General features: G+C 41.2%; 1 protein-coding gene across 3 annotated transcripts; it reads right to left on the bottom strand.

The window, feature by feature from the left end:
- Positions 1–1,739: 1,739 nt before the first annotated feature.
- LOC124278867 lies at positions 1,740–26,156 on the bottom strand. Of its 3 annotated transcripts, XM_046714666.1 has the most exons (13): positions 25,851–26,155; positions 10,771–10,888; positions 10,403–10,454; positions 9,191–9,313; positions 8,293–8,369; positions 7,329–7,445; positions 6,497–6,745; positions 6,204–6,266; positions 5,774–5,849; positions 4,467–4,607; positions 4,283–4,330; positions 3,272–3,718; positions 1,740–2,970 (listed from the first exon to the last, which is right to left on the bottom strand). In XM_046714666.1, exons 4-13 carry the CDS (start codon positions 9,267–9,269, stop codon positions 2,321–2,323), a joined length of 1,947 nt encoding a protein of 648 aa, XP_046570622.1. In that variant the 5' UTR covers positions 9,270–9,313; positions 10,403–10,454; positions 10,771–10,888; positions 25,851–26,155; the 3' UTR covers positions 1,740–2,320. The 3 variants fall into 3 exon arrangements, with proteins under 3 accessions (XP_046570622.1, XP_046570609.1, XP_046570613.1); XM_046714653.1 differs by lacking the exon at positions 10,771–10,888 and having other exon boundaries at positions 25,851–26,156; XM_046714657.1 differs by lacking the exon at positions 10,771–10,888 and having other exon boundaries at positions 25,856–26,155.
- Between the last annotated feature and the right edge of the window lie 555 nt (positions 26,157–26,711).

Here is a 26,711-nt window from a genome sequence, read left to right as displayed (position 1 = left end):
AATGTAAAGTACTATGTTGACGTCACCTCATTGCTACCCGGTAGTGTTACGGCAACGTGTAAGTACAATGTTGACGTCACCTCACTATCCCGTTGACGTCAACTCATATTATGTTGACATCCGGTAATCGGTGTGTACGGCAACGTGTGTAAGTACTATGTTGACGTCACCTCATTGCTACCCGGTAGTGTTACGGCAACGTGTGTAAGTACTATGTTGACGTCACCTCATTGCTACCCGGCAGTGTTACGGCAACGTGTGTAAGTACTATGTTGACGTCACCCCATTGTAACCTAGTAGTGTGACGGCAACGTGTGTAAATACTATGTTGACGTCACCTCATTGTAACCCGGCAGTGTAACGGTAACGTATGTAAATACAATCTTTACGTCACCTCATTGTATTCCGGTAGTGTGACGACAACGTGTGTAAGTATTATGTTGACGTCACCTCATTGTAACCCGGCAGTGTTACGGTAACGTATGTAAGTACAATGTTGACGTCACCTCATTGTATCCTGGTAGTGTGACGACAACGTGTGTAAGTATTATGGTGACGTCACCCCACTGTAATCGGGCAGTGTGACGTCAACGTGTGTAAGTACTATGTTGACGTCACCTCATTGCTACCCGGTAGTGTTACGGCAACGTGTGTAAGTACTATGTTGACATCACCTCATTGTAATGCGGCAGTGTTACGGCAACGTGTGTAAGGACTATGTTGACGTCACCCCATTTTAACCCGGTAGTGTTACGGCAACGTCACTTAAGTGACGTCAACCTGACCTAAAATCTTAATCTAATCATTTTCATACATGCCTTTGGAATAGCAGTACAACGTTTTAGCATAAACCACCTAATACAACAAAATGACATAATATACTAGAGCACATGGCCTAACAAACGCACTCACGCACTGGCGCAATGTGCTCGAGCTCATGATAAAACACAACGTAATTTCGCACAGAAACAAAGCACTCGAGTTGTCTAAAATGCTCAATCTCGCGCTGACAAGAAGCCCACGACCTAAAGCAAAGAAATCAACACCAAGTACTCAAGCACAGACATGACACACAACAGACTTGACATAATACATAACACAGGAACTAACAATGTTTCCTCCTTTATTAGACACATATAATATGAAACTAGACACTATGAAACAACCTATGAAACAACACATTATCTAGCACGTGTACGTCAACCAGCGACCGTAGTGCAGTGTGTGAGAAATGCATGACAATGAGAAAGGTTCTCGAATATACATAGAGCGGGCAAGAAGGCAATGTGTATTCATTTATATGAGAATTTGTGTTTACATATGATATGATAAATGGACAAAATCCCTTCATACAAACACATATATAGAAACAACATGAAAATGTCACAGTCTGCACTATGAATACATTCATGACATTATATGTTGTTCACTGGTCTCGAGGGGGACACGGGCTGATATACCCTCGATGTTTCTTTGTCTTCCCCTTGCCCTTCGGGCACCGAGGGATCAGTGAACAACGTTTTTATCTTACCGAACACCTCAATGGTAATTTTGAACTGTTTGAAACGCGGGTATCGGATCACAGTATGGAGTACCAGACGACAAGAAAAAGAATTTAGAGTTATCTCCCTTACATCGATTTGCATTCGCAAAACACAGGTAATTTCCGTACATCATACGTGATTCACATTCGTCACCACTCTCCCCTTTCCGTAACCTCCAAGAAGGCTTGTCCCGGAATAACACGAGTGGGTCACGAATGACCTGATTCAATGTTATTCGAGATAAAGAATTACTACTACGAAGTACCAAATGAGTTCGGCATTCCCAGCGGGGTACATAGAAAATAGTAGAAGAGCGCTCGGCCAATCAGAAATGGACACTTATGTGTGAGGCAAGATAAATTACGATATCGTCACTACATGTTTTTCTTTCAAAACCTATTTCAGCGACTAAGCAATGGTCTATTTCAGGATGGGCAATGCAAAGGTAATGTGTATGGAGTGTGTACTGTAATGTAAAAACCCGTCCAGTCACAATTTGGCTGAATACGTGGAGAGGTGACTTTAAATTTCGACTCACCAATCACTCCTGGGAGTTGACTGAATTCAGACACCATTTGTGTTAAAGGGATCTACGGAAATACTTCAAGCTCTCCGTTGTTCAACATAACCGCAATATGATGAACATACATTTGGAATTCCTATCGACCAAGCTCCTGCTTCGAGACAACCGAACTGTGAGTTCCGTTAGAAATCATCCTTTAGCTGCCACTCGACTCAGGCTACCCCAACAAATATAAATTGCACACTTAGAAATTTTAATTAAACGATTCCATAGAGCTGTGTCTGGTTATCAGGGAGTCTGAATCCTCCACCATTGCAGCCGCCATCTGTTGAATATTCCCGAAGAAGAGTTCACAATGTCTACTAGCACAAGCACCATCGACGAGAGTCTGATTTGATGACATTCTGCACAAGAACAAATGCAGTGCATGTGATTGGTCCCGCTCCTCCTGGAAGGCACCAGACTTCGATTCCACTAAGCAGTATCTCATGTCGCGACTCAGTTGAGGATACATGTCAATGATTCTATCAAGATACCCAGATCCATAGCCAAACGTTACAAGAGCTGTCTTTCCAGTGACATTCCCCCTTGACAATTGTTTGAGACACAACGGAACACAGATACTCACGCCTTCCACAGTTCCACTCGCTTCTTCTCTTTCATAACAGTCAACTAGTCTGTACACGTTATCTGAACTAACAATGAGTATGAGGTCAGCTTTATGTATTTGCTTCATTGTCCATTCCTGTGGACCAATTTCCTTCATGCCTTTTCTGCCGACACCATCGTGTGGGTCAATCACAGTCTTGCCCACCATTCGTAAAAGTTCAGCAAGTTCATGACATGCGTTTCTATGGAACTGATGATCAGAACCAGATATGAGTAAGATGTTTTTGATTTCATCTGTGAAAAAAAACATTTTTTTAAATTCTTATAATCCAATGAAATATATTTCATGAACCAATCTACTATTATTTTACAAAATATAAAATTATTTCCAACATATAATGCATTTATATAATTATCAAGAGTTCAAACTTACAGTTAAAAAGATCTTCTAGTAGTTGTTCCATTTTTTCAAAACAACTACATATTTAACTCAAAACATATATAATATCTCTACTGCATTTTAGAAGACAAAGGAAAACTGAAATCAGAAGCTGTTGCACAATAACGCAGACATATGCACTTCCATCATACAAACCCCTTCTGTATCTGGAGAGCTGTTTCACCTCCTCCTCGAGCCCAGTCATCTCAGGGCTAGTAAGACTGCACCTTGTCTCCATCCCTTGCAAGAAATCGGACAGGCTCAACCCAACTGACTGTTTTGATTGGTTATTTCTTGCGGTGAAACTCGGATGATCCATAGTCTCTGGCACGTGAACTACCAAGGGGGATTCCATGTCCGACCGAGTATAGTCCAACTGCAGCATGACTGTTCTGTTACCGTAGTTTCCTAGCTTCGTATGGGCATGTATGTCCTGTAGAAGGACAACTATCTGGATGTCATTCATGGAAGGCTGGCGTTGTGTTAAGTCCTGAGCTGTGATGGCATTGTTGTCAGATCCGGGCAATGCTTGTCTCAAGGTATCAGCTATTGTCTTTACTACTTTTTCCTCAGACCCCTTGACAATTGTATATGTTGGTTTCCCTGTAAACGACAAGGGGTTAGTTAAACAACAGAGAAACCCGTGAAGATCCGGGTTAGAATGGGTGTTCAGCAATCTGAAGTTCCTGCACAAAATTAAAACCAAGTGACTAACGGTTTTGTTTCTTTCAGGGCGGTTGTGTAGCCTAGTGGTTTAAGCGTTCGCTCGTCACGCCGAAGACCCGGGTCCCCCCGCGTGATATTGCTGGGGAATTGCTAAAAGTGGCGTAAAACTAAACTCACTCACTCACTCGGTTTTTTTCATGTGCTCTGTAAGGCAGCAAACAAGCATGCATTTTTATGTATCCGGGTTAGAATTGATCTTCAGCAACCCATGCTTGTCGTAAGAGGCAACTAATGGGATCGGGTGGTCAGGCTCGCTGATTTGGTTGGCACATGTGATCGTATCCCGAATAGCATAGATCAATGCTCATGCTGTTGATCACTGGATTGTCTGGTCCAGACTCGATTATTTACAGACCGCCGCCATATAGCTGGAATATTTTTTTATTGCGGCGTTAAACAACAAACTAACTAACCAAACCAACAACAGAGAATCTGTCCTACCTGTAAGTGGTTCTGTCTCAGGGTCTGTCACTGGAGCCAGGCGCGGACCTGAAGTGAGATAATCACTATCAGTAAACTACTCGTATCGTAGTGGTAAAATGTACTATTGGCAATTTACTAAAGATTACAAAAAATGTAATCATTGTAAGTATGAGGAAAAAGCTGTAACCATGGTAATACATACGTTTTATAAAACATGCTACGCCCAGGGAAAGACTTCCAATGAACGCAAATGCTCCAACCAAAACCACCACAAGTTTGATTGAGGGAGGACTTGAACCTTCATCAGGCTGAACAGTCGCTCGGAAAACCTCATTCTCAGGAACTGAAATGATAATAATGTTCGCCCTTTTAGGTGATAGGTTACAAAATATGAAACCTAAGTACATGGTCTCTTTATGGTGACAGCACGGAGGAAAATGTCAAGTAATTAGATGAAATATGATAATTACCCTGAATTCATTACCAAAAGAAATTCACAGAGTAAACAAATTAACTGGACATGCATATATATAACTTCTTGCTTGACAATCTTCCAAATGTTTTCACCTTTTATTGTCTGGATTGTTCTCGCCACGATATGGCTGAGATATTGCCGATGTGACGTGAAATATTAACTCACTCACTCACTCTTGCTTGACAACGACACTAGAATCTATGGCGAAACGTCGCCTTTTCAGAAAAACCACTTGCTTGACAACGACATTAGAATCTATGTCGAAACGTCGCCTATACAGAATAAAGAAGTTGCATGTCCACAAAATAGTCCTCATTCTTCTTCTACATGCATATATAAACTAGAGAGCTATTTTACTATGTGCTTATGTGACAGGTTATAAAATATGAAACCTCTCTATGATGACAGCATGGCAGAAAATGTCAAGTAATTAGTTCAAATATGACATTAACCCCGAAGTAATTGCCAAATAATTTTCATAGTGTCAACAAATTTACAGTACAGACATATGTAAAATAGAGAGATAGTTTACTACAGTTGTTTTCACGTGACAGCTAGGTTAGATCTACCAATACATCCATCTACAGATACATTATGGCTCGCTGGCAAAGGTAGACACAATAAGCGGATAATAAATACTATTATATATATTAGAATTAAACAAAAACAACGAATATAATATTATTGTAATAGTGACCTTTTCTTATATTTATGTGCTTGTTTGTTGTTTAACGCCACACTCAGCAATATTCCAGCTATATGGCGGCGGAGTGTACATAATCGAGTCTGGACCAGATTATCCTGTGATTGACATCGCGAGCATCGATCTGACATACATTCACCACGTCAGCGAGCCTGACCACCCGAACCTGTAAATCGCCTCTCAGAAGCACGGGTTGCTGCCTTTCCTAATATCGTTGCCAAGCAAGAACACGGTATAATATTTTCTAGCGAAATGTAGTAAATTACTGAAGTTGTTTTTAATAAACTGGGTCCTTTTGTCAATTTCTACAAAATCAAGGAACATAACTTACCGGTATTGGGCTTATATGGCATCAGAAGAGCTGCACTCTTAACGTACACAGGGGACTCGCATCCTAAAGCACCAACCTGTTTCACAGAACAAGGGAGAGAACTCGGCATGTATTAATGTCATTTACCGATTTACAGCAACTTTGCATATCTGTTTCTGAGCTCCTTTGTGTAACATGTTCATGAATTAGTTATGTGGATTAGAAATAATGTATATGTAGTGAGCGAGTTGGGTTTTACGTTTTTTGCAGTATTCCGGCAATATAGCGGTGGGGGACGTAGAAATGGGCTTTACATATTGTACCCACGTGGGGGAATCGAACTGGACCCTCCTGCCCGTTTTGTCTAGTGTACCTATATATAATTCTAGCTTTCGCAGAAATGTTTACAAACGTATTTTTCACACGTCATATATACAATTTTCATAATTACCCAAGCTTCGTATTCTCCAGGCTCCTTGATAATAAACTTTTGACTGTGAAGACAGTCCCGCAACTGTTGAATAACAGAACAATTTACACGTACAATTTACAGAATATTTACAATCATACACGTGTAGCACAACCTACACAATATAAACTTAAGTCGTTATGAAAATCGCATTCGGCGTTAAGCAATAGCCACGTCCTCAGGTTCCTGTAGGATGTTAATACATCTAGTTTAAGTCTGGTTCCGGAATCAAAGGCAGATTATTAACCTTCCAGTCCGTTATTGAAAAGTCTTACCTTGTAAGTAGGGATCGTGGCCTCGTCGCTGGTTGTGTGCGAGTCCTTCGGTCCAATCATGACAATTATTTCCCTGGACGTGTTACATGGATTCCACACAACGTCGACCTCCATGGATTTGTTCTCGACGGGATTCAGTTGCACCCAGCCCGGAGACCAGCAGTCCTGCATCCTCTGGTGTGGGTCCTCCACAGACCAACAGTCGCAGGTCTTATCAGGCTCAGAGAATGACTCGGCGTCCGGCATTGGCTGTAAATAAACACATCATGAAGTATGACAGCAAAGAGATCATCGATAGCATCACACCATGATGCAATGACTTTGAAGGTTAGAATTGTTTCTTGGGAAATGAACAAAAATACGTTTCTGTTAAGGTTTGTTTGAACCAAAATATGATTTAGTGAGTGAGTTTGATTTTACGCCGCTTTTAGCAATACTCCAGCAATATCACAGCGGGGGACACCACAAATGGGCTTCACACATTTTACCCATGAGGGGAATCGAACCCGGGCATTCGGCGTGACGGGCGAACGCTTTACCCACTAGGCTACCCCACCGCCCCATATGATTGAGTATTAGTTCTATGTTAAGTTATAATTTACATACAATTAGTTCCAGCTAAATGGCGGCGGTCTGTAATCGAGTCTGGGCCAGGCAATCCAGTGATCATCCAGAGTACCGATATATGCAAACGGGATACGATGACCAGTGTCAACGAAACCTATAGTCGCCTCTTACGATAAGCATGGGTTGCTGCAGACCCGGATCTTCACGGGTCTAATTCCAAGTATTTTATACAGATGCCTGAATTACACGTGGATAAGCAACCTACCTTGTTCACTGCAACTGGGTTAGCATCCTCATCAACCAGCAGGAACCTCTTGTTCGTCACATCTAGAATGTCTGCATCCGTGCAGCGAAGCCTCAGATTCTTATGTTTGTATCTTTTCTGAATAACAAAATGCATCAAACAGTTTATCTGACTGTGTACTATAATGTACATATGTGTGTTGGTTAATAGGTTCTAAATCTCACCTCGAAATATTTCATATCACAGTCACTCAAATGATTTATTTTCAAAAGGTATTTAAATTCTGATATTCCTTTACATCTCAGATCTGCACTCTCTTAATTTAGATGTGGTAATTTTAATTTAGCTGTTGAAACTGGAAGATACAATAAAGTTAATTACAACGAGAGACTATGTCTATTTTGCTAATTGGATGACAAAAATGTTATTGAAGATGAATTCCATGTACTCCTTAAGTGTGAACGTTTTTCTGATTTAAGGTTAAGATATGTTCAGAAATATTTTACTGATTTTGATCCAAATGCCAATTTTTTATTAACATTATGAAAACACATAATGACTGTATCATAAGAGATGTCAGTATTTTTCTGTATCATGTACTTCAGCGCATTAGAAATGTTCCTATTACACAGCATGTGCACTAAACTATCTATATCATATGCAAATGACTGTATGATGGGCCTGTGGCCTTTTACTGAATAAACTTGTCTGTCTGTCTGTCTGTCTGTCTGTCATTTTGAAAATGCTTAAAATATACCATCACAGTTCTACATAAAGTTATGCGTTTATTCAAATATCGCCATTGTTAGTTCAATTCCCCATTCGTCAAAGTCATAGTAAGATCACACAATACTACCATCATCAAGATGCCATGGAAAGTGGCTTGTTATCAGATATCATATCATACCTCTCATAATCAAGGAATCATGCCAATATGCAAGATTACTGTGAGTCATTACATCATATATAGAAGGCATATGCTTACCGAATTGATTGTGATGTTAAAACAGATTCCGGAATCATTCGCCGCCAAAGGTATGTATAACAACGCATTTCCGGACCCTGTAAGAAGTAACTCGCCATTAATGTCAGCGTATACTTGTGGTTGATTTTTCTTACTGTGTCTGGCGGTAGGACAGATTAATGGTTAATACTCCAGAGGCCCAGATAAGCTGCGTATCCGGGTAAAATACGCATAGAAAATGTCCAATTACGCATTGAAAAATAATTGCTGCGTACCAATCACGCATTTAAAATGTTAGAAACGCAAAAGTTTAAAACAAATGCGTATGGAATATATTTATAAAAATCGCTTGCGTAATGAAAAAGACATCGATTGCTATCAGGTTGTACTGTTAGTATAGGACAAGTGTTGTACTGTCAGTACAGGATGAGTAATTTTTATGAAATAATTTCCATTTATATTTTAGTTGGTTTTGGTTAGGTATGACATAAGGCAGAACATACCTGCTTAGTAAACTTAGTCAATGACTTAATACTTAGGTGAGTAAAATGACTGAAATACGCACGTATTTGAAAGCAGTGAGTAACGGAAAATGAAATGCCCACTCGACATTCATAATACCCACTCCAAATACAGTGGAAACACCCATCCATTCCTGCTGAAAACCAATCCATTCAGGTGGAAAACCTGATCCATTCCTGTTAGGAAAACCTGATCCAATCCTGTTGAAAACACACCCATTCCTACTTAAAACCCATCCGTTCCTGCTGAAAGCTTACTTATTCCTGCCGAATGCTGACACATCCCTGATTGAAACTCACACAGGTTGCTCACAAACTAAAGCAGAACGCTCACTCACTCACTCACTCACTCATCTACACAGTGACTCGCTTTACTGGCATTGTAAACGTCTACTCACGCGATAGGAGCTTCTTCTTCCACTTGATGATCAACATATTCCTCTGGGGATCTTCAGTCAACCCCAGATGAAATGGCATCGTGGTACCGCTCAGTCTCGACTTCAGTGCCAGACCTCTGCATACTGAAGGAAAACAAATACAACTCTGCTTAATCTATCATAAACGGTTTGAGATTGACTGAGATTTGTAAAGCTTAATAGGAAAGTGACAGAAAGGTTATTAACAGCAGTGAAGATAACACGTTTCCTGAACTAATTGTCGGACAAAAGTTGCTTCACTCATCCCTGTGCTTGAAATTTCACTCTCTGCAAATCCTAGTCAAAGAAAAACAAGAAGAAAACGTCATCAATATCACTCGCAATGATAAAATAATCTTCATATGTCAACTAGTTATGACTATGTTACATTGGTAGGTTTTAAATTCTGTTCCGGCAAAGAGCACTACCACCAACTTCAATCGAAGTCAAAGTTGTTGCCGTAGAAATACAAAAAAATATTTTATTAAGTTGTCCAAAACTACGAAAAGGTACCGGTTCACCAGCAGATCTATCTATGTACCAAGTTTTGGTGAAGAAACCTAGAACAGTTTAAAATTCTGCTCCTGAAAAGAGCACCAATACCAAGTTCAGTCAAAATCGAAGTTGTTGCCATGGAAACGCAAAAACAAGACGAATTTGTACGGATGGACGGACGGACGGAGTCCAAAATAATACCCCCAGCAAAACGCGTTGCGGGGGATATTAAACTCAAGAAGAATGATGGTCCAGTGGATAGAGTGTCTGTCGGAAAACGGATGGTAAGTGGTTCGATCCCCTGATCCCACCATATGAAGCTACGTTCATCAAATGGTATATCGTGTATATCGTTGATGTATAAAGGGAATGAAAACTGATGTAGTCATGAAGTCACCCACCATATGTGGGCGGGACGAACACTACCGTATGGTACTTGGGGCTTGCACCGTATAACCGGTATTAGTCGGGACTAGGACAATCAGCAAAGATATATCCATTTTAAACAATTTTCAACTTTTGTTTGGTTTTGTACCAATTTTGACTCTCGTTTCAGGAAAATGAACTAAGTAGCCAGAAATCGTCACTGTCCTGATTAGGAACTCTATAACTTCTTTGGACACGAAGAAACACATAATTTACGAGAGATGAAAATATATTTTCTTTTGGCCTTAAATCTAACAATAAATGTGTACATACCTTCACCATAAACTGGGGATACCCTCCCTTTGCTCTCACGGCAGGTTTTATGCTGAAAAACAAAGTCATTACAATGACAGCTACATGCACGCATAGGATATCGCCAATACAGGTCATGCATTAACTCTGTTGAGGCTCTCATCTGACGCTTCTACAGACAGAACTAACCTGGGGCGGTTGGGTAGCCTAGTGGTTAAAGCGTTGGTTCGTCACGCCGAAGACCCAGGTTCGATTCCACAAATAGATACAATGTGTGAAGCCCATTTGTGGTGTCCCCCCGTCGTGATATAGCTGGAATATTGCTAAAGCGGCGAAAAACCCAACTCACTCACACTGCAGTTTGGTGTAAGGCACCATGAGTTCGTTACCTTGACAACATATTAAAGCACCGTCGAAGAACCTCTCCACAATAGTCATAGTTTTGACCAACAAATACTTCGGTCATTGATCCGTATTAATTTACAAATATTTTTTGACCGATTCAATCTGCATAAATGAAAAAAGAAATAGACAAGAGTGGGTCAACAGCATCCCTTAACTGATTATCTGTATATTCTCATTGTCTAAATAAATAATAAATATCAGTACAAATCTTTTGTCTGTTAATCGAGACTGATTATTCTCTGTTATTGATGGTATATATTTATATCTATATTAACTTCATCAAATGTTTTCTCATCTGGAATATAAACATAGCAGACTCAGTACCGTGATATTAAATTCCTTTTAATCAGATCATTGTGGTTAAGTGAGTGAGTGAGTTTGGTTTTACGCCGCTTTCAGCAATATTCCAGCAATATCACAGCGGGGGACACCAGAAATGGGCTTCACACATTGTACCCATGTGGGGAATCGAACCCGGGCATTCGGCTTGACGGGCGAACACTCTAACCTCCAGGCTACTCCACCGCCCCCATTGTGGTTAAGACTATTATAACATGCAAGTGTATATTGTTGAATTTGTTTCCTATCATGTATCCATTTCTTAATGTACAATGTCAAACGTAGAATGTCACGCTGATTGCTGGGACGGTAATGTTGGTGTACGTTTGTGACATCCACATGGCGTCCATTGAAAATACTCGGATATAAATGGAGTACACACCACTACTTCTTCGACAGTCATTGTATATTTGTAAATGCACCGGCTTCATGTGTGCTTACAATTTTGAACAAACTTTGTTTGCACATACTGCGAATAGCTTCAGGAGGACTTATACTCATTATTAACAGTTTTGTTGTTCAAACAGCTGTTCATCCAGTTTCACTTACATTAGTTCTTCAAAAATGGACTTTTGCAAAATACAGGTAGCATACATTGATAAATTCAATTTAGTCCGCATATTATCATGCGCCAAATCCACTTTTTAAAGAATGTTGACAGTGCTGCATTGTTAACCCGGTCAGTTGATCAATGTACAGTGAGCACTCCATTTTTATTCTCAACATCCTTGGCAGTATACCAACGTCATGTGAGACGCTAGAAGATTCACAGTACCAAGGCACTGCTTAATGAATAGAGTCCTACTCGAACAAAGACACTTTACTAAGGAAACACCTCACGTGAAGTATCCGAAACCCTAAACACTATCAGGATTCATGCTGCCGAACATGATCACTTCCACCAACTTTTCGCCAAAAGTGTTGCTCGACCTCGTCCGATTTGCGACCTGTGCATTGTATACAGGACAACGTGGCATTATTTCATACTTTACTACAATGACTACAAAGTTAATGGTTTTTCCAAGGCCGGGTGGATGTTACTTTATAGGTTTTTCAATAAACGTGTCACATATCTACCTTTAAGTTATAATCATAAACCTGTACCTAAGTGGTTTGTAAGAGAACATCTGAATAGACAAGGAGAGCTTTCTTGTAACCTAGTCAAGTGAAAAGGTAGTCGTGCAGGTATGGTATGTTATACTTCATATAGGGATGGTCTTTTGTGCGTGGGATAATTCGCCTCAGTGTAAACCGGTACACCCTTTGTAATACAGACGTTATAATGATTTGATGGGACTGAAAAGATCCAGGCCTCAAACAGACCGGGTCTGTCTGTCTTAAGAGGCAACTAACGAGATCTGGCGGATAGGCTCGCTGATGGTGTTCATACAAGTGTAGATCGATGATCGTGATGACAACAACTGAGTGGTCTGGTCCAGACTCGAGACTTATACACCAATGTCATACAGCTAGATTACTGCTTGATGCAGCGCACTATCGTTCGCTCGTCACGTCGAAGACCCGTGCTCGATTTCCAACATGGGTACAAGTGTGAAGCCTTTTTCTGGTGTCCCCCGCCGTGCATTGATGGGATATTGCTAAAAGCGGCATATAATCATATTCACTCACTCACTGATGCAGCGCAAACAATAAACAAACAAACTGCTTTGAGGGAGGGTCACATGTCGATATTTCCCTGCAAGTATATTGTATCTGGCGTTAGACCAAAGACATCATAGTTATCCATAACAACGTTCCGTAATTATACCCAGCCGTGAAAACCCGGGTTAGAATTGGTCCTCAGCAATCGATGCTTGTCGTAAGAGGCGACTAATGGGATCGGATGGTCAGACTCGCTGACTTGGTTGACACAAGTCATCATATCCAAATTGGGGCGGTGGGGTAGCCTAGTGGTTAAAGCGTTGGCTCGTCACGCCATAGACCCGGGTTCGAATCCCCATATAGGTACAATGTGTGAAGCCCATTTCTGGTGTCCCCCGCCGTGATGTTGCTGGAATATTGCTAAAAGTGGCGTAAAACCAAAATTCAGTCAGTCAGTCATATCCAAATTGCGTAGATTGATGCTCATGCTGTTGATCACTGGATTGTCTGGTCCAGACTCGACTATTCACAGACCGCCGCCACACAGCTGGAATATTGCTGTGCGCGGCGTTAAACAACAAACAAAAACAGCGAATGTGCTCTCTCTGAGAGGATCATGCATACGTTTTAAACCTTTCCCGGGGAACAATTTACAGATAGCCAACGTGTTGTTTACAGGTTAGTCGGGTTTTTTGTCCTTTGTTAGTGTGACAGCTCATCTTGTGTTTACGCGCCACTTTATATCACATGCGGGAGGGTCACCTCGCTCTACCGTGCATGTAGTAAACAGGTGCCCCACATAAAATGTAAGTCGATACGGGTGGCAGGGACAAATGAGCTGGGTACGTGGTGAGCAGCATGACGCAGCAGACTGGAGACGTTTGTATACGTGCTTGTCATTTCACTACGCATTGGTATTTTATTAATTCTATTAAGAGTTTTACGAATTCCTGAAACCGTGTGGCGTCCAGAGTACTGAGAGAATACATTGGAGCGAAGAAAAGACACATACGCTGTGCAAATAAATATAAGGAAAGAGAACACATTGTGCAACTAGAGCAGCGTAAATAGAACACATTGTACAACCAGAACAACGCAAAGAGAACACATTGTACAACTACAGCAACGTAAATAGAACACATCGTACAACCAGAACAACGTAAAGAGAATACGCTGTAACCTAAAGCTACGTAAAGAGAACACATTGCACAACTATAGCAACTTTAAGAGTTTACGCTGTACACCTAAACCTACGTAAAAGGAATACGCTGTACACCTAAACCTAAGTAAAGAAAACACATTGTATAACTAGAGCAACGTAAAGAGAATACGCTGTACACCTAAACCTACGTAAAACGAATACGCTGTAACCTAAAGCCAAGTAAAGAAAATACTGTACAACTTTAGCGACATAAAAAGAATACGCTGTACACCTACAGCCAAGTAAAGAGAACACATTGTACAACTACAGCTACGTAAAGAGAATACATTGTACAGCAATAACGAGGTAAAGAGGACACATTGTACAACTTTAATGACGTACAACTAGAGCGAGTCGAGGTAAAGAGAATACGCTGGCATTATTACCCATCACCTATTGCTGTCTTATGTACCTGATAGAATGTAGACTGACTGACTGAGTTTAGTTTTACGCCGCATTTAGCAATATTCCAGCAATATCACGGCGGGGGACACCAGAAATGGGCTTAACACATTGTGCCCATGTGGGGAATCGAACCCGGGCCTTCATCGTGACGAGCCAACGCTTTAACCACTAGGATACCCCACCGCCCCGATAGAATGTAGAACGCCAGTGAGATTGCTTAACAGTAATGTGGACCATTCTCCTGCAAACATTGCTTCGGACGATATGTTTCACACGTTGTGTCCTCCCAAAAAACTGCAGGCACAACTCATAGCTAATTAAAACAGATATATATATATATATATATATATTGATATAGTATACCAGGGTGGGGTAGTTATGAACTGGCCTCTAGACCTATCAATTGGCCTGCCCCTTTAACTGGATCCACCCCCAACACGCAGCTGGACCCAACCCTGTACAGACACCTCGACCTGGCCCTGAAACCACATTCGAACCCATATCTTGACCCGCCTCTGAACCTACCTCTGGACCCATCCTGGACCCGCTAATAATAATAATAATAATCTACTTCTATAGCGCCGAGTTCCAGCTAGGCTGCTCACAGACTCAACGCTGACCTCACCAACGGATTTCCCAACTAAACTAACAGTATGTCCACGGCTAAGAAGAAAAACATAGAAGACGGGTTTGCAGGAAAGAGCATCCAGCAAAATCGGTGAGAAACAATGACATGAACCAGAACTCATAAGTGACAAAATATAAGGGGCGAAACTCCGGTTTTAGAGAAGCAATAAGGATAAATGGCCGCAAATAGGCCTCTTATTGGCCCACGTCGCCCTAAAACTTTAAAACCAATAAGGATAAAATGGCGCCCCGTGCCCCTTTTACCAGCAGGGTCGTCACCCAAATGGCTTATGGTGTCACAACGGGCTATGTCAGGCAAACTGACAATCCAAGGACAAAACTGAGAAACACTTTCCGACCTTATGGAGCAAAACCAGCCTTGGCTGATTGCTGGACGAGATACAGCTATCAAATAGCTTTGTGTAGATGCATTCGTGTACATGGTATCCTGGATACTCAGCATTGTCGTGTTGACAGAAGGACGAGTTTCGGGTACACCAAATGGCTACACGTCCTCCGTGTTTCTATCATGCTTCCTTCCTTCCCGAGGATGTTGTTTTGGGTGTAACTACGAGAATGTATCAGCTTCCTTAAGTGGCATTTAGAAGCTGGTATGATGAAGAGGAACACTTTTTATGGATTGACAACTTCTTTATTACAGTGGATGCGACTTTTCGGTGTAGATACTAACACCGTTTTCTTGATAACGGTGTCAGTATCTACACCGAACCGTCGCATCCACTGCAATAAAAAAGTTGTCAATCCATAAAAAGTGTTCCTCATCAATATATCAGCTGTGCAATAATTTGAAGTCTATGTTTTTATCCCCAACAGTTTAGTCAAAGGCTTGCTTGAAGTGGCACGTCGTTTGCGTTTGTTTGGGTTTTTTAAAAATTGTTAAACCCTTTTTTAAAGGTTTTTTGGGGTTGTTTTTATGTGGCAGTTTGTTGTACTGACCTGTCACCGCATGGTTTGGTACGTGACGTTGGTACCGTCAACAGACGTTGAAATCGTTCAGATTAAGTGAGTGAGTGAGTTTAGTTTTACGCTGCTTGTAGCAATATTCCAGCAATATCAGGGCGGGTGACACCAGAAATGGCCTTCAGACTTTGTATCCATGTGAGAATCGAACCCGGGTCTTCGTTCTGATTAGAGAAAGTACTGGAATATTGAATCATGGGATTTCCAGATTAACTGGGTGCGGAATAACGAGGTTTAGTGAAAGAAGAATTTAATTTGTCAGCCACCGATGCTGTCGGTGAGGTGTTAATAGGATGTTGATCTTCGACCTCCGAAATATATAAACACGGGTTAGGTGCTGACATACGCGGACTCATAACCAGGGCAAATGTGGTTAGCGTGGCAACAAGCACAGGCCTTTACGGACCGTCACGGAACTGCGAAAGCGAGGAAAATGAGATTGTCGTAGATTGATTTTATACACCACAGAGCCACCCTCGATCGTCAAGGACATTCTACCATTATTTAGTATGGTAATATACCTGGTCGCTAACTTCGAAAGGTGACCTCGCCACCTCCCTAATTCCTATCAGGATTCTTGTTTGTCATTCGAATGGGACTGAAAACGTGGCTGAGGTAGAGAATGGGTCCTGGGTATTCATCGAAATAGAATCGAAAAGTTATAATAAGCGATGAACAGAATTCTAAGGGCTAGGATGGGCGGATCCAGAGGGGGAGTGCGCACCCTCCACCCACCCCCCTTCACCCGAAAAGGTTTCCCTCTAACCTTTAGACTTCATCATTTATGTGCACCGCCGCCCACCCCACCCCCAACCCGCCCCCTGGCTAGTGTGCGAGTACCACACTACTAAATTTGTATTTCCACCGGTTAGTTTCATGAGAGTGTCACAGGCATAGAGGCCGGTATTGCACGTAATTCAGTACGTCAAACTCTAATTTGCTGTGTAAAGCAACACGCGAGACTCAACTAAACGCACCCTCTCCTTCAAATGCAGTCGATGACATGATATCCTGGACATACCAGGGGCGACGGCTGAGGTAGATGTATATTTGGAGCTATCTATCATCGACGTGTTATCCGTTCCAAATATTTGACCCTATTTTGGCTTAGTGTTATCTTGTTTTACTCTCGTCATGACATCTCACCGCGAAGTATCAGGCAAGGAAGCTTGATTAATTATAAATTCGTCAACACAATCGTTTCAAATGATGTTAAAGTGTCCCCAGCAACAATCCGCTTGTGTCGAACTACGGGTAACTCGATGTATCGTTTTAGATTATGTTAATGTTTACCCAGCAACAAGCTGCTTGTATCGAACAATGGGAAACTCGATCTATTGTTACAGGTGATGTTAGATTATCCTCAGTTAAAACCTGCCGTATCGAACTATGACTAACTCGATGAATCATTATTGTGAAGTTAATGTATCCTCAGCAACAATCCGCTATGGATAACTCGATGTATCGTTTCAGATGATGTTAATGTATCGCCAGCAATCGGCTTGTATCGAGCTATGGTTAACTCGACATAGTTTCAGATGATGTTAATTAATCCCTAGCAATAATGAGTTTGTATCGAACTACGGGTAACTCGATTTATCGTAACTGGTGATGTTAAGATATCCTCGACAACAATCCGCTTCTATCGAAATATGGGTAACTCGGTGTATCGTTTTAGATTATGTAAATGCATCCCCAGAGAAACGACTCACATCGTACTTAAATATTCGCGATGACCTACTTGATGTTGTAATGCAACTAGGGGTATTCATATAGAAGAGCACGCTGGCGAGGTGAGCCTACATAAATATGGACTGTTGTGAATCAGATACGTTACACTGTGAGGTTGGGTCGCAATATATCAGTCATAGAGACGTGGGCTGCAAATAGACAGCAAATACCTGAGGCTGTTGAGGTTGCCTGGGCGGGTAGGCTAGAGAAGGGCTGTACAGATCTGGAGCTGGATGGAGGCCATGAGCATGCTAAGGACATTTGCACTTTCCTAAAAATCCATTTTAATCTGTATTTTTTAGATAAACTCAACGAAACACAGAATAAGGATAGAATTGAATCATTCGAATTTTTCAGATGAAAAAAACACACTTCAGGATATTACAAAAAACTATCGGGATAAATTCGAGAATAGGCCAGCCACAATGTTACATCTTGGGGCGGGAGGTATGCTGTGTTGAGCTTTGGTTAACTTGGTGTGCACAGGTGACCTTACGAGTGGCGGAGAGCATTGATCAGTAAGGTTTAGCGTTGGATGAGGACTATTTTTTATGGATATACAACTTCTTTATTCTGTATAGGCGACGTGCATCTACTCAACTTCTAGAATGCCAATCAAAGAATGTTTTGCGTTGAGCCTGTTTCTTTAAAGGGCTTCTTGTGGCGAAATCAACATGAATAAAATCAACTCTGTGCACCATGTAGATTGTAAAAAAACCCATGTAAAATAGGTCACAAAATGGTTGTTTCCAGCCCAGATCTTATGTTGCATTTTATCATAGATACCCATGACTAAGAACCTGTATGTGAATGGAAGATATATATGTCTCAGGGAAAATAACGAATTCGTAGGGCTAAAATAAAACATTTATTGAGATACGAAGGCGTAAGTGAGTATCATTTTACGCCGCAGCCTTCAGCTGAATTCTAACAACATGACGGCGGGGAAAATATAAATCAGCATCACAGATTGTACCCATTTGGTGATTCGAACGGGAACCCTAAACGAACGCTTAAACCACGAGGCTACGACACCACCCTTAATGAAAGGATGTTACTGAGATGCGAGGCTCATCTGTATACAAAAGGACACACTAGGAGACAGATGGCTTGAGAGAGATAATCTTATATGTGGAGCCAAAAACCTGCTAATAATAAAGGCTGACGACTGAAATTGAAGCTTGGAAGATGTATGGCAGCTAGTCAGTCGAGGCAGTAAGTCGGGAAGGTGTAAATTTCAACAACTGATATTCAGAAGCAGCGAGAGTCAATAGAGGATAAGAGGGCTCGAGTGTCAGGCTTGTGAAACATCACATTGAATACAGCAGCAGGTGCGCCAGGGCGGTCTTCTGCCTCCATATCTATTGATGCAATATCGCATAATAAAGCCATATTGAAATCAAACTAGCTGATGTATTCATTTCTGGTTTTCTCATTCTCGGGAAAAAGAAAAGCTGTATTGATAACATGAAAAGAGCAGACAGACAAGTGTCGACAAGACACGCTTCCCCATTATGAGACGTGAAATGTAACCCCAGTGAACGTATTACTATCAAGATCGGCTAGATATCTAATATTTCACCGATTCAAGAGACGTCATGCGTGGCACAGCCAATCCTTCATGTGTTGCGGGTGGTTTTCTGGTTATAACGAACGAAATGTAGTGGGTCCTTTGAGTTCATTATATATTTAGTTTACTTTATTTTTTCTTCGTTCAAGTGAACTACCGAGCACAAGATGAAATTGTGCGAGTGTGAGTTTAGTTTTACGCCGCACTCAGCAACATTTTTGCTATATTGCTGCGGTCTGTAAATATTCGAATCTGAACCAGATAATCCAGTGATCAACAGCATGAGCATAGATCTACGCAATTGGGATAACATCAAATTTGAAGGTGTCATGGCACAAGTAAATGCTCACGTCCGTATTTGTAACTGTTACATGTAGTTCAGAGATTGGGCGGTGGGGTAGCCTAGTGGTAAAGCGTTCGCTAATCTCGCCGACGACCGGGTTTCGATTCCCCCAAATGGGTACAATGTCTATTTCTGGTGTAACATGCTGTGGTATTGGTGAAATATTGCTAAAAGGGGCGTAAAACTAATAACTCATACACACACACGCATCAGTTCATAATACAGTCGTTGTCAGTGGCAGCTGAAGCAGCAAAACGTGACCACAGCCACCACCTAATCGTCGTTGTGTTTGATAATTGACGCAGCACACATCACTATTTCAGCTACAAAGCCTATAAACGACGAGTCTGTACCAGTCAGAGCTCCAGATACGATTTAGCTCATGTAGGTACTGTACCCACTGTATTTTTTGGAGTGGGTATTATGAATGTTGAGTGGGTATTTCATTTTCCGTTACCCACAGCTTTCAAATATGTGCGTATTTCAGTCATTTTACTCACCTAAGTCATTGAGTAAGTTTGCTAAGCAGGTATGTTCTGCCTTATGTCATTTCTAATCAAAACCAACATAAATATAATGGAAATGATTTCATAAAAAAATCACTCATCCTACACTGACAGTACAACACTAGTCCTATACAAACAGTACAACTTGATAGCAATCGATGTCTTTTTCATTACGCAAGCGGTTTTTATAAATATATTCCGTACACATTTGTTTTAAACTTTTGCGTATGTAACATTTTAAATGCGTAATTGGTACGCAACAATTATTTTTCAATGCGTAATTGGAAATTTTCCATGCGTATTTTACCCGGATACGCAACTTATCTTGGCCTCTGAGTACCAGACAATGCAATCATTGCTGTCAATCATCGATATAGGTAAATAGATTACAGTGCGGAAATGAGGATGAACCAAGCAAGTTAGTCCGTCTCCTTTACTGAAAAAGAGTCCAAAGAGGATAATTATTTGGCGTCTTGATTGCCTCAGCTTTGAATTAAATTTTACTTATTTGATATATATGTATATGTTGTTTTGTGTGTAGGTGCTTTCGTGCGTGAGCGTGTGTGTGTGTTTATGAAATACAGTTGCTCTATCTCCATGGATAGTGTAATTAAGACTAGTATAGTTTTGTCTACGATAAAGCAGTGTGAGCTAAATTGAATACCGACGTGACGTCAGCCGCTTGTGACGTCACTCAAAAGTGTACAGTCGGCGCCTTAGATAGTGTAGGGATGCGTGAACATGGATATTTATTAAATTAGATAAATGACCTATTTTTCGACTAAATGTTAGCCTACAGTCAAATCGGCAAGCCTGGTTATTGGATCCCATGTACATACGGACGTGTTAGTTTCTTGAAGGTAGCGTAAACAGACTGTCCTTGACAATGACATGCACGCTTCGGATCTATAACCATACTTTAACAATGAGTCATACCAACCTAGTTCAGTGAAATTCGGTGATACTTATGCACAGGGGAACACTATCCACTCTCACACGCCCATGTGGTAATGTAGGGACCATCTTGGAACCGTACAATGGACTGTATGGGATGAAAGGGATTAAAAACATCACAGTAGACATGCAAATGCATACACTGACTTCGGCCTTTGTTTTTATCGCTTCACTTTCAGTCGATGGGTGAAGAATATTTTGTAAATTGCCTGAGTTAAAAAAACGTCAGTCATTTTACAGACTGACTAATTTTCAACAGATCGTAACACGTTCACGACAAATTGTTTCGAACACATAAATTATGGGGGCGGTGGGGTAGCCTAGTGGTTAAAGCGTTGGCTCGTCACGCCGAAGACCCAGGTTCGAATCCCCACATGGGCACAATGTGTGAAGCCCATTTCTGGTGTCCCCCGCCGTGATATTGCTGGAATATTGCTAAAAGCGGCGTAAAACCAAACTTAGTCAGTCAGTCAGACATAAATTATGATTTTCGCTGTTCAGTCATGACGTCATGTTTTTAGTCGAGATGCATGTTAATTTTAATCTATATCTGTGATATTGTAGCTGTTTTACTGTCCTTTGTTGACAGGTATTTATATCGTCTTTTTTATGAGTATTCCCGATATGGCTGAAATACTGCCGATGTGACTATAAATTTTAACTCACTCACTCAGTCATCGTGACATCATCTTCATCATTCCCAAACATATTCCAAAATTCATCACCACTATCGATTATCTGACGAAACAGATTCCACTGGACGTACATTTCTAGTGTCCTCTGTCGTTATTTTGATGGTATATTGCTAAAAGCGGCGTAAAACTATACTCACTCACTCACTTGGCATAAACAGCAAAACTATACTCACTCACTGGATGTAAACAGTAAAACTATACTCAGTCACTGGATGTAAACAGCAAAATATACTGATGTACAAAACAAGTACACGCCTGGTGTTTTGAGACTATTAAAACAACGTAAATATTTTGCTAGCAATGTTCCAATTGGGTACGATATCTATGGTGTTATTGCAACAAGTACACAATGTTTGTGACTTGTGAGTCGCAATCAAAACACTTTTCTAAATATTACGCTGTTTTCAGGAAAACATTTTACCAAAGCATCAGGTGTGTACTTTCTTTTGCACGTCAGTTTAGAAGTTACTAAGTTGTGAATGGGTCCGTAGATATCAGTACGGACACCAGGTGTCCTACCCTACCGGCAACACCCGTCACTAACACAATCAATGAGTATAGGTATGCCCCACACAGGTGTACCCCTGTCATGTGACGATGACCCGCAAACTATTTGATGTTGGACTTCAATGTTAACTTGACATTCCGTTGTGGCGTTATCTGTGACTCATGGTGCCCCCTGTGAACCTGATACCGTTACAATGATACCGTATCAGGGTTTTGTTCAGGTTTTATTAAGATATTAAAATTAACGTCAAAACGATCTCTCTAACGTTTATTGTTTAACAAAGCACTCTGCAATATTCCAGCTGTGTGACGAGGTTTGAAAATAATCAAGCCTCGACAAGACAATCCAGTAATCAGTAGCATGCGATAAATCTAAGAAGTTGGAATTACGATGACTTGTGCCAGCCAAGATGAAGATCAGTTCGGGTTTATTCTTGTGAAATAATAATAATAATAATAATAAGTGCATTAATTTTGTTATGGGGTGTTTCCATCCGTTGCGATTGCTCAAAGCACAGACAATCTGATTATTATTACTCCGGATAACCCAAGCTGCCTGGGAGGCGCTAGAAGGTTAATAATTACATGACTGATCCAACCGGGTACCCATTTTCTGCTGGGTGAAAAGTGGCAATTTTGAACAAACTCACTTGCCTATAAGGTGAGACCACATGTATCACATGTGTTTCGTTATGGGGTAAGACTGAAGTCCTAGAAACTCTCAGTAGTCAAGCTGCCAAACACGGTCACCCATCCAAGGACTTAACGTCAACTGATTTGTGACCTCTTACAAATAGAACAAAACAAACAACAATAAAATCGTAAGAAATGTTTGGGATTTTTATAAATGATTATGAAATAATGCTACGAAGAGTGTTTACATCCTGCTCCCCGGTGGTATCCTTGCAAACACTGTTCGACTGATACTGGACCCGTGAAGATCTGTGAATTGATCTTTAGTAGTGAGTGCGTGAGTATGGTTTTACGTCGCTTTTAGCAATATTCCAGCAATATCACGGCGGGGGACACCGGAAATGTGTCCACACAGTGTGCCCATATGCGGTCTCGAACCCGGATCTTCGGCGTGACGAGCGGACGCTTTAACTACTGGGCTACCCCACCGCCCCTGATTTTCAGTAACCTATGCTTGTCGTAAGAGGCGACTAACGGGATCGGGTGATCAGGCTGGCTGGCTTGGTTGACACATGTCATTGTTTCCCAATTGCGCAGATCGATGCTCATGCTGTTGATCACTAGAATGTCTGGTCCAGACTCGATTATTTATAGACCGCCGCCGTATAGCAAGAATATTGCTGAGTGCGGCGTAAAACTAAACTCACTCACTCACTCTCGTAAGAGGCGATCCGGTGGTCAGGCTCGCTGACTTGGTTGACACATGTCATCGTATCCCAATTGCGTAGATCGATGCTCATGTCGTTGATAACTGGATTGTCGATTATTTACAGACCGCCGCCATATAGATGGAGTATTGCTGAGTTCGGTGTTAAACTAACCTCACTGATTGACGCCGAACACATCAATATTGCAGCTATATTATGACAGGGCAGCCTAGTGGTTAAAGCGTTCGCTCGTCACACCGAAAACCCAGGTTCGATTCCCCACATGGGTACAGTGTTCGAAGCCCATTTCTGGTGTCCCCCGTCGTGATATTGCTGGAATATTGCTAAAAGCGGCATAAAACCATACTCACTCACCCACTGAAACACTCGATTCAGGTCTACGTCGTAATAAGAGCCTAACGGTAGAAGCAAGGAAACTGCTTTGAGGAGTGAAAGTTCCATAGTCTTGACCCCGTTAATCTGTAACCCCTGCTTTCCGGAGGGATGGTGATGGGAATGTGTGCGTAACTAAAGCTGCATTTCAACGTATTCACGATTCGTTGAATCTAAACAGTTTATTGCAAACAACTTATCCATAAACGAGAAGACAGTGAAAGAGGGTATCATTACAGAAAACGGTATGAAAAGAAACTCGAACAAAAGCTTCCACGCTCTGCTTCCAACTCGTCAATAACACACCGTCTCTCGTCGTAGTGTTGTGTCATCAGTCACATGCGCCTCCCTGTATTCAGGTTTAGGCGTTCACTCGTTACATTAGATTCCCCGCACCCAATGTGTGAAGCCCATTTCAGGTATTATGGATAAATGTGAAATATACACAGTAAACCGCGTTAATAATGAATTGTCTGATATCACATACAGTTTGGTGACAATGTCACTTCCTAATTCTATTCGAAATGCGTATTAAGAACTATAGTTATGACGAACTAAGTTAAGTACTGGCTCCTTTGAGTTCGATATAACCGTAGTGTACTGTAGCCCTTGTCTAAATGTAATGCTATTTTTAGAGAATGGTAAGAACATACCTGACGGTCTTGAATGAGGTTGTAGGGCATGGTTTGGGGGAGCGGCACAAAGTCAGTGGAGTGAGTGGATTTAATTTTACGCTACATTTAAGCAATATTCCAGCAATACCACGACAGGAGACACCAGAAATGGGCTTCACACAATCTACCCATCTGGGGAATTGAACCCGGAACTTCGGAGTGACGAGCAAACACCTTAACCACTAGGCTATCCCGCCACCGCTCAAACTGGATGGAAATAACTGCCATTTGTATTCTCCTTACAAATCTCGGATATTTGGCGTGGTGGGAAATGTCCTGATTACCAACAAGTGAGGATCTCCTTCCATGTAAATCTATTATGTATACAAACTATTTTTTCGCCGATGAATCAACTACTATGAAATAGCGTAGGGGAGTTATGGTCTAACGCCACATTACCCAGTTTACAACATTTTAACAGCAAGGTGACAATGTGTGAGAGAGAGTCCAATAATGATATACTAGTAGATTGTAGTTACAGCCTCACGTGTACATAATACTATAATAGCGACAAAACACCGTCCATAGTTACAAGCAATCTAACGGGTACGGCCCAATCACCAGAATGTGTTTATGAATCATGAAGAAAGTGATGACACCAGGTGTTTGCGAAAAGAATAGCGTATCCTGCCCCTGCGGTTTCAAGTCACAAACACATGCAAAGCCAAGTGAATTGTTCATCTAGTAAAAACGTCCACAGGAACATGAGATGCATGGCAAAATACTGAATTAAATCGGACATGATTTATATCTCGGAGCGTCAAATTTGCAACGTCTGACATAGAAGAATTAAAATTCTTTACAGAGGCCTTGGGTCCTGTAGCCTAAATCCGCAAGTAATGTGACCCTCTTGAAAATTTAAGAATCATACACAAATTCGAACCGTTCTCTTAATGACATCCAGATAGTGAGGACAGTTATCACGACGCCCTTTAACTGTTAACCGTTAACATCAGCTGGGGTTGTTAATGTATACATTAACCGGTCTTGTCACACACATACATAGTCTTTAGAGAAAATAGCAATGACTGACACGCGACATCCAGCTGAAGTCCACATAAATTATATAGGACAAATTGCGACATGACAGGTAGTCACACCTTACAGTACAGCCGTCTATATTCTACCCCTTGAAAAAACGTGGCGACAACATGTTTGACATTCCGATCCCTAGAAGAGTGTTCAAATGAACCTACCTTACATCTGAGGGTACAGTTCGGTAGGGAGGCACCCCCAAGCACGAAGGAAAGCACGAGGACGGCGAGCGTTAGGGGTAGGGCAGCCATCACCCCCAACCTCCTCCGCTTTGACAGGTAAACTTGCGTTCGGGTATATCTTGGCGCGCTGTCAAATAATCCAGACATGCGCAGTAAGCTGGTATATCCAGGTTAGAGTTCAGCTGAAACCGACCCGTCACACGTGTGGGGTATCTCTTGTAATACACTCAGCCGTTGGCATCATGCTGAACATCTATATCACAACGCACGTGTGAGTGTACACATGACTAAATGCCCTATCGCTTTCCTGGAAAATCCGCTCAAGCTAGAGCTGTCACCATATCCGTGTTATCAAATGGGAAGGTCCACGTGATTGTCCACATCCATTGAAGGTTATCCAGTGCTAAAGAGACATATAGAATATTATATTTCAGTTGTGTTTGTAAAACCGACAGATGTTTCTTGAACACAAAATGCCACGGACAAGATTTTTTTTGGTCACATTATTTTATGTAATTTTATTAGACATTATTTAGATATTTATTTTAATGGGGGTTTTTGGGGGTTTTGGGGGTTCGGGGGTTGTTTTAAATATTGTATCTTGCACTATTTTTTTCAAAATTGCAAATTGGATGTTTTGTTGTGTTACCTTTTTATTGTGTGTTATGTTTTTGTTTGGTTGTTTTGGGGTTTGGTTGTTTGGGATTTTTGTTGTATCTATTTTTATTTTTTAAAGTTGTTTTTGTTGTTTTGTTTTTTGTTGTTTTTCCACTTGGGCGGTGTTTTTTTATTTGAACGAACATAACTGTCAGATATTACGATGATAAATTTAAATGATCT

The sequence above is a fragment of the Haliotis rubra genome, unplaced genomic scaffold (genome assembly GCF_003918875.1).
Source record: "Haliotis rubra isolate DU_JTF1 unplaced genomic scaffold, ASM391887v1 Scf1064, whole genome shotgun sequence".
NCBI lineage: Eukaryota > Metazoa > Mollusca > Gastropoda > Lepetellida > Haliotidae > Haliotis > Haliotis rubra.
The sequence above is the reverse complement of the archived record's forward strand: the minus strand, read 5'-3'. Positions and strand labels throughout refer to the sequence as shown.